Raw genomic sequence first — 15,088 nt, 5'->3', positions numbered from 1 at the left:
AATCAATTTATCGCCCCCGAAAACACCCATATAGCAAATTTCATCGAAATCGTTAGAGCCGTTTCCGAGATCCTTGTTCGATAATGTTTTTTTTTTGACATGACGCACGAAGATTTATGCAAATATTTTTATATGTGTATACATTTACATTATCCTGAATAACTCGAAAACAAAAGAAGATCGAGGACTGATATTAAGCATAGAGAGTTCTTAGGACCTGCCAGTACACCACCTGAAAGAATGACCAAATCCGTCGTTGGGGGCACTTCTTGTTCGCTTAGCCTGCTAGACCCTTTGCTTACAAGCTTTGATCAATTTGCAACAATCCAAGAACATTTTAAGTTCATGAACTGAATCCCACCCACAACGCTCGAAGTGGTCGCAATCATAATAAATCAAAGCAAGTGCTTTCAGAACACGTTAAATCGGAACAATGTTCTAACATAAATTTGATTTCACCATTAAATTGTAGTTAACTTCGTATAGTTGTAATTTGGCGGACCATTAATGTCAATGTTTTTTTTAATAAATTGACCACTTCCACGATTACTTCATAATTAAATACAAACAAGGGCAGAATATTTAATAGTAATAACATGGTACTAACAAGACCCATGTTTGACAGCGGAAGGTCACGACTGAGCCATATCATACTGAGCCTCCCTAAACTAGCGCACGTCCTCTTTTTCACTCTCTAGATATTTTTATTGCCCCAAATATTTTGTGATATATCTCAAACAGAAGTTCTGGTAATGAAATATCTGTCAAACTAATTTTTACGAGAAGTATCTTCAGCGCAAACGAACTGATACTTCATCAATCACATGGACCACTTCAACTTGACACTTGCTAACAGAAATTAACCGACACCACTAACTACTAACCACGACCCTACAGGGAACTGCCAGGAAACCATGGAAACTCACAAGGCTACGACGGTAGCCATGGTAACGACATAATACGGATTTTATATGGACAGGTCACATCACCATTTGTAAGTAACCTCCGTGTAGATAACCTCTGCACCGCCGTGTATGGTCTGATAGCATCACGTACGGCTGTTTATGTATCATTTCTTGGGGCTGGTCGGTATAATCCGGTAGTAATCGTGTGCTAAGTGGTAATGACTATTACTAGTAAGGAAATGTATACTTAATTAAAATCTCTGAGTACTATTTGCTGGTGGCTTAAATTATCTGTAGATAAGCACTTATTTAACCCAAATCCCGAAAAACTTTATAAGTTTGATCTGTTACATCTCCCAACATTTCTTGTTTAGGTATATGTGGTTGCCAAAGAACTTCCGAATTGTCAGATACAGTAACACTTTATTTAAAATTTAGGTACTTAGGTAAATCTTACCCTAAGAGTCTGTCTACACATTGATCACATGATTAGTTTTTAGTACAAATTCATACATTAGCTTGCGTTTTGTAACAAATTTATAAACTCATAGCTCGCACTAAACAACAAACAGGCACTGACTTTTTTTGGTGTTTTTCATTTTTAATTTTACCATCGAATCAGTCGATTTTTTTTTCAATTTGCTCAACCTTTCTTAACTCGTAGCCACTGCTAAATAGATACATTTACCTACTGTCATTCTAGTTTTTTACATTAGGTACATCCAAACGACAAAAAGATCAAACAGATCATGAAAGACGCTAAAAATTGCTTTTTGGCCACCCACTCGAGCAGTACGTGCTTACAAGTTTCAGGTTCCCGTTAGACATTAAGATTTACTACTTGACCTGGATGTCTAGAACGGTATTTATTGCACTATCCTCGTGTTCGAGGTATTTCCTTTAGCGATCCGGCGCATCGGAGGATCTTGATATGATATCAAAAATATCAAAAAACGAGATTTAGGAAGAGACCTTAGAACTCAGTGATCGAAATATTCGAAATTATCATAAATGAAGTCGCCTTTTGACATTTAGTTTGAAGGAAGCCTCTGAATGTCGATGCAACAGACAACAGCTCATTGCATTACTTCCATGGCCATGCGCCTGGCTACGCACGTCGTATAGGTACGACTGACGCGACGTGGATGCTACTACGACTTAGGTTATGGACCCCACAAAATCGACAGAATAATTATTAAATTAAGATTGCTATATAAAATACAATTAAAATTGTATAAAGACAATTTGGAGCAACCGAACTGTATTCGTTTTAGATTGACGCTGCAGCTGCTGTTTGCGTCTAAAATTGGGATCGGTTTATCCCGCGACAAAAGTAGAGTCAAAGTCATATGTACGAGTATATTGTATACCAGGAGTACAATAAAACAAATCACTAATTAAATACATGTAGGTACTAGTAATAAATCTCTTTATTCAATACTGTTTTTTTTATTTTAGGAATTCAGGCTTTAAATCAGTCAACCTACCTACAATTTCTACCCACATGCTACCCAGAGCTCTAATCAAATTCGTTATACATTGCTCACAATATTGAGCGTGCTAAATCGAATGAACTTGATGACCCGTCTCATCATCTTATACACTGTTTTGTCTTGCTATGTTAGTTAGTTCAAAAATTGAAGATGAACTCATCTAAATCTGGCATACATGCTAGTGTTAGTCCACAAGAATTTACAGGGCGCCGCCCTGGGCGTTAGCTACCTGACAGTTGCCAGATGTCAAATAGCATGATGATGTTGTCCCACGGAAGCACTGAGAGTAATATTTATTACTACCATACAGAAAAGACCTTCCTACAAAACCGAAGTTTAACACCGATTCAGGGACGAATCATGCTGTCCCTTTCTTATGTATACTACTATCCCTTTCGGCTAATATTTAGGGTTGTCAAATTTCAAGTTGTCATTGTCTTATCTGTGGTCGTACACGCAAAGCGACATCAAGTTGTGCCAACCCTATTATTGCTCGGAGCAATGCTGAGCCGAATGGAGCCGAGAATGCGCGAAAGGATCAGTTTCGCCCCCGCTGACGGAAGTGTACATTTTTCTCACACTGTGCGTTGTGCTTCGTTGTATGTTGGTTAGAGTACAAAATCTGCCTTTCAAGTAACATCTACATGATCGATACAAACTTATAAGTACCAGTAGGTACCCAAACCCCTGAACATCACAAACTAGGAAATGCGACGCAGCTATCGCGCAGGTCGACAGTCTGCGCCCACGCACCTGAATCACCGGCCGGTGCGTTATCCTCATCATAAACAAAAAGTATCACAACATTATAAACAAAAAGCTCCACGTTTGCATGTGGGACGATTGACGATGCGATAATGATGTAGCTTTGTCGAAAATAGTCCAATTTTTAATAGCCGTTAAAAAAAGTTAAGTACCTATTAAAATTATTTAGGTAGGCCTTTCTTAAATAAGTAAATCAATTAGAAGTCCTATAATTGTTAGCTCTTAGTCCCTAAGCTTCACGGCCTTAACAGCATTATACCGGGTGTATACTTATATTACACATTTGGTATATACATATTAGTAATAACATAACATCATAATCCGCCAAAATACTACTAATCGTGAAACACGCAACTGTATATCTTGAAAGCTAATAATATAAATGTTAGTTAGTAGACTGCAAACCCTTGACAATTCAAACATTTTGAAAGAACCTATAGTGGAGTAGGTATTACAAAGTAAGGTACTGGCGTACAATTGACACGGCTTCCTTTTCACATAAAATTAATACGCATTTCACTTTCCGATCAAAAGGAAATTACAGGATATGAGTCAGCGATACAAAATGTTAAATAACAAGATAAAGTTGAAGTTCATTAAGGCGAAGGTTGACAAGGTCGCCCGGCGACATTCACCGGAAAAGGGCAAGCAACTTCAATACGACTACTGAAAAGGGAACTTTCCCATCCACCATCAATATCGGGAAACACCGAAGCACTATCAGAGAACTCTACACCGACGACATAAGGTTGAAAATGGTTTGAACACAGTTGCAGACAGACAAGGGGATGAAGTTTTAAACTTACGGCCAACGCTTTTAGTCGACCGCCTCTGCAAATGCGATTGAGCGCATCTCTCGTACAACACTGGCATAATGGATTTGATTCAACAATAGAAAAAAAACACAGTTGAAGGTTAGGTTCAGTGCACTAATATATCCATTAGTTAGTTGAAAAGCGGTGGTGCCAGCCGGTATTCAACACGGCCGCTCGCGCACTGCCCGCGCGCGTACCGCCGCCCTATACTTATAGCTTTAGGCGGCAGTACGACTGACCGCCCCATGAAAAATTCAACCCCAAAACACACGGCTTTCACACGCTAGTTTAATGATGATAAACATGGATATAACATACGTAACATAGCAGGAAGGGTGTATTATCCGCTTTCCTGTTTCTATATCATGATAAGAAAGCTTACGTTTGAAATAGACAATAGACATGCTAAGCAGGGCGCGAGGCGCGAAATGTTTTTATGGTAACGTAACGACCTCAAAGCGAGTGAAGTATCAAGTCTTTTAAGATATTTTATAGTTTGTCTTGTAGATATTTTATAGTAGGCTTGTCGAGGCTAGCTGAAGTATCATTATTAAACCAGGAGCCAGATAAGTTTGTATATATTCTAGTACGCTTGTGCTTATATCGCAACATTATTCAATTTTCTCGTGTTTCAGATTACTTTCGATGTACAAAATAAACATTAAAATGATACAACTGTACACACACCTTTAGATAAAATGGTGCAAGCTTGATTGCCCATGGGAACTTAACACATGGTGAAGGTACATTGCAGGAATGCGTATAATGTGTCGATATTCACATACATATAGCTATACAATTGAATACCTATACTCGTAGATATTATGCAGATATTGCGAAAAATCTACTTTTTGAGATAACAATGGATATTAAAAATTAATACAAAAAAACTAACGTACGTAATGTACTTAGTTCAAAAACCTAGAAATTGGTAATAAAATGGGATCATCAGGGATAAAACAAACTGTGAAAACATAAATAATTATGTTAAATAAGCTATCACATGGGAACTTCGGCGCTAAAGACAGCATCACAGGACAAGTCTGTTTTTTATCATGAAGAATTGTTTTTACTGTGGCACTCTTAAATTCACCCTCATACGACGGTCGCATCGCTTACCTACATAACTAATCCCTATATCAGTTTGTTCGACCGGACATAATCGTAACCGACCACCTCATTTACATGTGATCGTGCGATAACTATCGCCAACAGCAACACGAAATAGCCCCATAACTTTTAATATTACATTCGGTAATTCAATTACTAAAATCGAATCGACTATTAAAATGTACTAAACTGTTTCATAATCATACTTTTTATTAACGTACCAACTCATAAAAGGTCAAACGGTGAGAATTAACAAGCAAATGCTAGCGGAGTTCGTGATCCATCTCATGGCCATGGTCTGGGTCAAGTTCAAGCCGAAATACGGAGGCTATTATTAGAAGCAACGGGCTCTGTGGCGACACTGTAAAAAGTTTCCTATTTTTCGGGAACTGGTTTTTTGGAGACAGAGAATGATTAATTTATCAAAAAGATTTAGATAGAGAGATGAAAGTCTGAATTAAGCCATAAGTCAACTTTCAGTCCGATGACTAACAATTATTATACTTATAAGTATGTTAAATCTTTAACAAGTAAGCTGGCTTAAAAAAAAAAACAAAAGCATTTTTGTAACAATTAACACAGTACACATTTAAGTTGCAAATAAAAATCCTTTTTTATAGCGTGAATCATTTGTATCGGAGAGCAAGTATTAACGGGTTCTACGCGGACGAAATCGCGGGCAAAGATTGTAATTCTGAAGCCGAAACATACTTGAAAAAGTTATTAAAACACATATTATACAATATGCTTTCTAGTCTCGCGTGAAAAGTAAAGCGTAACTATACGTTAACTACTACAAATGCAAATAGAATGCATGTCATACGAGCGCAGTGGATAAAAAATGGCATCGCATTGCGTCACTTGCGTCACTACGAAATTAACCTGAATAGATTGCAGCTCGAACTAACTTAAACAGAATTTAGATTTCAAATTTATAAGTTTTATATAAATTTCCAATACAAAACCACCTGGATCTGTCACTTAACGACCTGACTTTAACCTACATTATTTGATCATGTACCCTCAACTGGCTTAAGAAGCCAATTGAGGGTAGATTTTGTTTACTCTTTTTTAAATACCTTAAGATACAGACTTATAAGCTGTCGCACATCAGCTTAAAAATACAAGTTATCACGCGGGTTTTTATCTTTTATCTCAATTACCTACTCTGAAAATACCCTTCGGCCGCGTATGTAACCGGAGTTTTGTAACCAGTTACCTAAGAAGAAAAAATGATCCTCATAGGATACTGGTATCCAAGTGATATATTTTTTTCCTTTCACGTAACCGAGTTACAACCTAGGAAAACTTCCTAATGATTACGAGACAGTACTTTATATTCCTCGTAGGTAACTACTTGAAAGATAGATAGGTATGGTATTATCAACCTCTTTTGATATTATGGCACTCAACATTCTATATATAACTGACGACGTGATATCGTGTCTGCGGCATTAGGTTGAGGTTCTTGAAGACGCAATATCGAAGAATATATTTTATTGCAAGTAATGCCAGTTTCACACGAGGGCAGAGCAGTGGGGCAGAACAGTAGGCAGCACGGTAATGCTACAACCGGGCATAACTTTGCAACTCAAATATAATGAACTAAGCGTAGACTAACTCCTAATACTTTCTGTTGCCCTGGTACAACTTCACTCTTTTCTCACCACGAAATTCGTCACTTATTCCACACCATGTGTTCAATTACAAATAAATAATATGGTATAGGTCCTAGGTAAAGCATGGGTCCGGATCACTCATGGTTTCATAAGAGTATTATTTATTCCTTACTGGATACTAGTTACGAACAATCATACAGGTATCAGTAAAGGTAAAAATCCTATTACTTGGATACCAGTATCCTATGAGGATCATTTTTTATTTTTATGCAACTGGTTACAAAACTCCGGTTACATACGCGGCCGAAGGGTGAAAATACTTCTGTTTGAAACTTTGCTCGTCAGATCCCTCGGATATTTTACTAGTTATCATATACTACAATTATACTGCTATCTATTATCTATGGAAGGTACAACTGAAAATTTGATATCGAGCCAACTGTTTAAACTATATTAGGGTTTTGGTTGGAGTCTGCTCTTGAAAATATAGTCTAGTTTCCGTATGAATTTTTTCATCGCATTTACGCTTAATGAAAACGTGTCAATGTTTATTATAAAAACTACAATTTTGCATTAGCCCCCTCTTAATGACTGTTATCTACATTGGTCGATTTATTGAGAATGTTGGGCGGTGAAACCTCATTTAAGGTGCAATAATTGCTAAACATCGAGCTCAGCAAATTGCTAACTAATTAGCAATCCTAATTGCGCGTCCCGCGTAAGCAACAAGTCAACGCGGCGCAAGCGGGGCACTAATCGTTGCCAAACTAACATTACGTAACGAGAACGAACGTAGATGCGGGCTAGCACGCGACTACGGTGTCCAGGTTGTTCAAAAATTCCAATTTCTTTTTTGTTAAGATAATTTTTTAGGAGATACTTAAGGGCCCACAGATTACCAGTTCGGCGGACGATATTAGCCTGTCAGTTGTTCGGAACTGTCACCTTTTGCGTTTAACTGACAGGCTGATATCGTCCGGCGAACTGGTAATCTGTGGGCCTCTTTAGAGAGAAACCACCGAGCTGACCCCAGTCTCCCATGAGCCAAGGCAAAAAGCCGGGACAACTGTAGGAAAATTATGTTGATGATTATTAGAGAAAAATGTGCCGTTTACTCAATACTTTATTGTCATGATGACATGACCATTAATATTTAATATTATAGTACTTACTAGCTGTGTCAGGGCGTGGATTTCCAAAAACAGCCAGAGTCCAAACATTAGCCGTGAAAGGGCAAAGACAAACAGTTTATTTCGCGTTTATCATATGCAAGAAAATATGGATACCTCATATTTTAAAATATATTGTCACCCTAACAAAGCAAAGCTAACCAAAAATAGCAGAAATTATTCTGGGTCGGAATACAAAACAACGTAGAACGAATCGCGTTACGTGCAAGTGCAGTTCTACTGAACACACCAATTTCCGGTAAGTAGGGCGGGCCGAAAGTTTAATTGCTTTCATTAGCCTAGGTTAAACTATATTACTAAGGACGTAACACAGGTGGTACTCTAGATTGTACTACCTTGTAAACCTTTGAAATAATTCGCGTATACCCAAATCATAGTGAATACAAACATAAAGAAAAAACTAATGGCGTTATAAACGCGTTACTGGCCTGAATTAGCTACGAATTGTCTATCTTTAAGTATCTGTCATTTTGACTTATGTATTTGTAAGAAAGGGATAAAACATAATTTAACTAAGTCAAGCCCGTTAAGTTTTATGAATAAAGGGGTAAATAAAGATGGTCAAGCAAATCTTGTCAGTAGAAAAAGGCGCGAAATTTTCTATGAGACAATATGCCTTCGCGCCTACATTTTTCAAATTAGCCGCCTTTTTCTAGTGACAAGATCTGCTTGACCAACTTTATATACTCAGCAATGTTAAAAGTTAAACAACCACGCTAAGTTTGATGTTTCTCTTAGATTACATTAATTAAACTAAAACGCATTATATGACGTCATGTAGTTTATTCCTCACAACGGCCTAATAAAGAGGTGTCTGTATGTGCGTTTGGCCAGCTAAGCGTGTAATGGCCGCCCGATTAGGAACCAGGATCAGAGCTCAATACTGTCAATTGTCTGACTCACAAACTTGACCTAGATTATGCTCGTACTTTAGGAACTAATACATTTTGGAAATGTAGGTACAGGTACCCAGTCACTAAATTGCATGGGCACTTTATGGATGAATTCATTGATATGGTCCAGGCAATTTTGCAGCTCGCCGTACAATTACTTTGATACTTTTTCATTAAAGCTGAAATATCAGTAAGTATATTTGAAATTTGAAAAGTTAATAGGTTCAAGAGTATTCAACATAGTGTGCTCTATTATGAGTTTAATTTCGTTTTTAGTTTTTACGCAACTCAATTTCGCCATCATTTTGCGTAGCAGGGGATCTAAGGTCCCGTTTTCTAAGGGGACCTTGCATTTTGGAGACAAAGCAAACCGCTTGGAACAGGTGTTCCTGGGGGTGACCTGAGCTGATTAAGCCCGGTTGCCAAGAGGTTCCCCCCAGTAGGTGGGCAGGGGAGGGGGGGTAAAAGTGCCTCCGGCGCGCCTCACTCTAAGCTTTATATCTGCATACATCTCGCAACTATATCAAGTTTGGTGTCATTTTCGTATAATTCGAGGATGAAGAATTCATTTCTGTGACTAAATTTTCACTCACCCATACAAACAAATCAAAAAATTCAAAATTCAAAAAAAATCTTTTGATTTTTTTTTCGAAAATCCTCAACAAAATGTATACTATGAGGATTTGCTCCAGAAAAAAAATACCTGTGAATAGCCCAGTTCTCCTACTATACAGAATAGTAAACTTGTCAAACATTTTTTTTCATAACTCTGTTAAAAAAAATGTTTTGTGTCGCGCGGCGTACCTGCATTGTAAGAGTGGTATGCAACGTTTAGGATTTTTAAGTATGTTTAGATGATTTCTGATAAGTTGTTATTCTTCTGGTGGTAGATTACATTAATAAATTACTTCTGGACGTGATATATATACATATATAAATAAAGATGTTGGGAAAACTTTCGCTAATAGAGTTAAGTATTATAAATGTGATAAAATTAACATAGGAGATGTTTGACAAAAAATGCGGGTTAAAATAAGATATATATTGTTCGTAATTGCCATTACATTCCCATGAGACTGTGCATTTTAGGTTTTTTTTTAACGCAGTTGCACCTCCCTGCGCATTTTGTTTTGCAGCGGCAACGAATAAGCTCTAAACAAGCAGCAGCCGCCATAAGTAGGCTTGTCCATATGGGCTCCATGTTGTTTGGACCAGCCCCAGTCAGCAGGGCATGGTGGCTGTTGCTGAGGGGCTATAATCTGTCCCCAAACATAGACCAAATCCTACACCGGAACATGCGACACAACTGAAAACCGCCGTGTCGCCGAAATAATTTTCAACCAGGTTGACAAGGTGCAGAAAACCCTAGAGGAAAAGCAAACCGCTCTATGTGCGTTCCTTGATGTTGAAGGTGCTTTCGACAATACGCCCGCAGAGACCATACTCAATGGTATGAAATCAAAGGGAGTAGACGAAACCACCAGATGGGTACATAGCATGCTCTCGAACAGAGTAGCCACTGACCATCAATACTATATATAGAGCATGAATTTTATACCACTAAAGGGTGCCTACAAGGAGGCGTTTTATCCCCACTATTATGGACCCTAGCAGTGGACCAACTTCTTGCAATCATGTCAGGCCAAGACTTTGATACACAAGGATATGCCGACGACCTTGTAGTCATCGTCAAAGGCCCTTGCCTCAACACAATATCCAACCTAATGCAAGGAGCTCTAAACACAATATTCAAATGGAGTAGAGAAAAAGACTTGTCCATTAATCCGAGCAAGACTGTAATAGTCATTTAACCATTCACGAGGAAATGGAAGCTCGATAAACTCACAAAACCAAGACTTAATGGACAAATAATACCGTTCTCGGCAGAGGTCAAGTATCTAGGGGTCACCTTCGACCAAAAGTTAACTTGGAACCCTCACCTGAGAAACATTATACAAAAAGCGAAAATGGCCATGTGGTCACGCTGTCGAATGGCAGGAGCAAGATGGGGCTTAAGACCCAAATTGCTATGTGGTAAACACAGCGGTAGTGAGGCCAATTGTCACCTACGCCTCTGCAGTCTGGTGTAACAAAACCAGCCAAAAGACAGCAATAGACACTCTATACAGCCTGCAACGCACGGCTTGTTTAACAGTAACAGGCGCCTACTCCTCGACACCGGGAGCGGCCCTAGATGCACTGCTGGACATCATACCACTCCACTTGCAGGTACAAAAGGAGGCCAAGCAGTGCGTCTACAGAATATGATCACTAAACAGGCCAAAATGGCGCTCTCAGGCATTAACCAATCTAAAGGCCTGGGTTTTTGCGAATAGAACCCTTAGCATGCCCACTGATGACACGCACACCGAATGTCATCTCACCAAACTGTAAACAGTAGAAATACCTCCTAGAGACAAATGGATCAACAACCAAATGTACGTCGAAGAGGGAAGCCACATCTGGTATACATATGGTTCCAAGAAAGGCAATGATGTATGATGTGGGATCTATGGTGAGAGATCTAAGCTCAGAGCTAGCGTCAGCATGGGCACACTGGCCTCAATCTTCCAGGCAGAAGTCTTCGCCATCAACAAATGTGCGGAGATCAACCTGGATAGAAACCTAAGACACCGCTTATCTACATCAACTCAGACAGCCAGGCTGCTCCGCTGGCACTAGAATCCCTTGAGTCAAACTCAAAACTAGTCCAGAACTGTAAAACAAACCTAAATGCACTGGCTTACTCCAACAAAGTTACACTTAGATGGGTACCAGGGCACTCCGACATTAACGGAAACGAAGAAGCGGACGAACTTGCTAGAAAGGGCGCAGACACACCCCTGGTCGGCCCAGAACCCTTCTGTGGAAGCACAAAACGAGATGCATATTCTCTGCTCAGCAACTTAGAAAAAACGAGAGCAATCGATTGGTGGAAATTCGTTAAGGGACAAGAACACTCGAAAGCTCTGATCAAAGGGTTCAACAGCAAAACTGCTAAGGAGCTTTTAAGACTCAAAAGGCACAAAACCTGCGCGGTGACCAGAATACTGACTGGACACTGCAAGTTGAACAAACATATGTTTCAAATTGGCAAGAAACAAGATGCGACATGCAGGTTCTATCAGGAGTCAGAGGAGACTGCAATGCACATTCTCTGTTCTTGTGGACTACTAATGTCAACAAGAAGTACCTACCTAGGGCGACACGTAGTGCAACCCTATGAGGTACAAAACATTACGGCCCAAAGAATCTGGAACTTTCTGGATGCAACGGGCATTAGTAATGAACTTAAAGGGCCGTCACAATAGATCAATGCTGGTCAATGCGACACTCAAAGGCCCACAACACCACAATAATAATAATAATGTCCCGCGGGGGCAGCTTGTGGCGAGCTGACGGTGAGTGACGACACCGCGGACCCCTATTCCAGAGGGCCCTGTCATCTGGCCCTCGCCTCTGTGCTTGCCTTGATTTGCTGGCCAGAATGGAGTCGCAAGAGCGGGGCCTATGCTCCAGTTTCGAAGTGTAAAATGTCATAACGCCGGCGGCCTGCTGAACGGATTACCGGGATCTGGCTACCGCAGACTCACCTCTCGACAACCTCACAGCCACTCCAAAGTGTTGGCCTGTTGTCGCACTGTGGCGTTGGCGAGTCACCACCTGTCATTTACAATTTTGAGACTGATTGTCACAGCAGGTGCCCGCTAGTCTCTCCCAAAGCCCATTATCCAGTCCATCCAACTTTCAAATCTATAGCCCATGACCTTAGTTCCCATCGCAGCACAAAAGTGCTGCACTGCAATAGTCTTTGCACCTGGCGGGGACCATCTCCGGATGTATCACATTGTGCGTTCGGGGATAGTATCCACCACATGTATCCCTTGCTTTTAGATTTACGTGCCTTAAAGGGCCTCTGCGCTGTTGGCTTCGTCCCCACGTACGCCTCCCAAAGGTCCGGGACCCCATGGTCCCGAGATATGGAAAAGACATACAAATAATAATGTTAATTTTATCACATTTATAATACTTAACTCTGTTGGCGAAAGTTTTCCCAACATCTTTATTTATATATTTAATTTATATTTGTATATATATCACGTCCAGAAGTAATTTATTAATGTAATCTACAACCAGAAGAATAACAACTTATCAGAATTCATCTAAACATACTTAAAAATCCTAAATGCTGCATACCGCTCTTACAATGCAGGTACGCCGCGCGACACAAAACATTTTTTTTAACAGAGTTATGAAAAAAAATGTTTGACAAGTTTACTATTCTGTATAGTAGGAGAACTGGGCTATTCACAGGTATTTTTTTTCTAGAGCAAATCCTCATAGTATACATTTTGTTGAGGATTTTCGAAAAAAAAAATCAATAGATTTTTTTTGAATTTTGAATTTCTCGAATTGTTTGTATGGGTGAGTGAAAATTTAGTCACAGAAATGAATTCTTCATCCTCGAATTACACGAAAAAGACACCAAACTTGATATAGTTGCCAGATATATGCAGATATAAAGCTTAGAGTGAGGCGCGCCGGAGGCACTTTTACCCCCCCTCCCCTGCCCACCTGCTGGGGGGAACCTCTTGGCAACCGGGCTTAATCAGCTCAGATCACCCCCAGGAACACCTGTTCCAAGCGGTTTGCTTTGTCTCCAAAATGCAAGGTGGTGGACCTTAGATCTCCTGCTAGCGGGGCTGAAAGTAGCGTAATTAATTTCATTCAGAGTTTAATTCCGTTGTTAGTTTTCACACAACTCAATTTCGCCTATCATTTCGCGGGGCTGAAAGTAGCGTCATTAATTTGATTCAGAGTTTAATTCCGTTTTTAGTTTTATTTATTTATTTATTTAAACTTTATTGCACAAAATACTAACTTAATGTACAAAAGGCGAACTTAATGCCACGAGGCACACAACTCAATTTCGCCTATCATTTTGCGTGGCTGAAAGTAGCGTAATTAATTTCATTCAATTATAATCTTCTTTCCATCAACTTATAACACTAATTAATTAGATAGAAATTGTAAAATAAACTACACAAAATTGATACACGGCCATTTTTATGTAGCCGATTATACAGTGCTCAAATCTTAAACAGACAAAGAAATACATCCAGCAGCATATCAAGAAACGAAAGCGCATACATATTCCATAAACCACCAAATTTTATTAATTCAGTATCAGTATATACAGGTGATACAAGTGCGATGACCCGAGATGTGGGTCATTCGTACTGTTTGATCAATACAGATCAATGTCTTCCGATAAGGCCAGCCTTAATGACGTCCATTTTACGGCTACGGTGATACCGTGTCAGGCGTGTCATAATACTGGGCTATTCATTGACGTATATCTCAGGACTAGCCTTACGGGCAATAAGAAGGGGGCATGAATGGAGCTAGTACATATATATAAAATGAGTGGCGCAGCAGTAAAGCGGCAACAGTGTAATGCCGCTGCAGTCCTAATCCAAATGTCACCTTCAGCGATTTGCGTATTGTCACGGAACAGAGGCTAGGTTAACACGGCGTAATTTTTTCCCGCGTATACCGTATACGGGATTTTATCGAATACCGTAGTGACAGCCAAATTTGTAATAGTATACGGGAAAAATTAACGCCGTGTGAAGTGAACCTAGCCTTACGATTGCCACTCTAATTCAAACGTTATTTTTCCGATACCCAAAGGTTGTCTGGAAGAGATCGCTCTTTAGCGATAAGACCGCCTTTTGTTACCTCTATCCAATTGTCTTTAACAAACTACCAGAATCGGTACAAACTTTACCGATTAACAGATTCCGCAATACGTTGAAAACTTTATTGAAAACCAAGTGCTACTATGACATAAACGAATATTTAAATGACAGCGAACTTTTTTGATGCATGTAAGTAATTTATTATGTATAGAATATAGGCCTTAATTTGACATTTAACAATTAGTATTTTGACAATATTTGATGAGCACGCAGTATGTAAATAGTTGACTTTTATTATTATTTAAGGATGATGACAATTAATTTGTAACTCACGAGCTACACCGCCACTCACGTTAAATATTTGTATGCCTCATATGGCCAAAAGTGGAGCACTTAATTATATGTATGTAACACCTGTTTGTAACATTACCTGCTTTTCGACAAATAAATGAATTGATTGATTGATTGATTTGTTTATATTACTGTACATTTATTGTAAACTATGTGAGGTGTGCAATAAAGAGTATTGTATTGCATTTATTTGCATTTCGCTGCAGGGTGATGACTGAACTAGCTTTATTAAATTATATATTCAG

At 39.2% G+C, this 15,088-nt stretch overlaps 2 protein-coding genes across 2 annotated transcripts in view; one reads left to right on the top strand and one right to left on the bottom strand.

The window, feature by feature from the left end:
* LOC134789724 (cytochrome c oxidase subunit 5A, mitochondrial) overlaps positions 1 to 15,088 on the top strand; it is a 193,582-nt gene that overhangs the window by 139,820 nt on the left and 38,674 nt on the right. The gene's annotated exons all lie outside the window — the stretch shown is intronic.
* The window catches only part of LOC134789732 (kinesin-like protein KIF2A), a 73,680-nt gene that overhangs the window by 26,094 nt on the left and 32,498 nt on the right, over positions 1 to 15,088 (bottom strand). Inside the window, exon 5 of the mRNA XM_063760365.1 lies at positions 14,826 to 14,828. Within this exon, the coding sequence (XP_063616435.1) occupies positions 14,826 to 14,828 (3 nt within the window). The remainder of the gene's footprint in view (positions 1 to 14,825; positions 14,829 to 15,088) is intronic.

The sequence above is a fragment of the Cydia splendana genome, chromosome 4, assembly GCF_910591565.1.
Source record: "Cydia splendana chromosome 4, ilCydSple1.2, whole genome shotgun sequence".
Classification (NCBI taxonomy): domain Eukaryota; kingdom Metazoa; phylum Arthropoda; class Insecta; order Lepidoptera; family Tortricidae; genus Cydia; species Cydia splendana.
The sequence above is the reverse complement of the archived record's forward strand: the minus strand, read 5'-3'. Positions and strand labels throughout refer to the sequence as shown.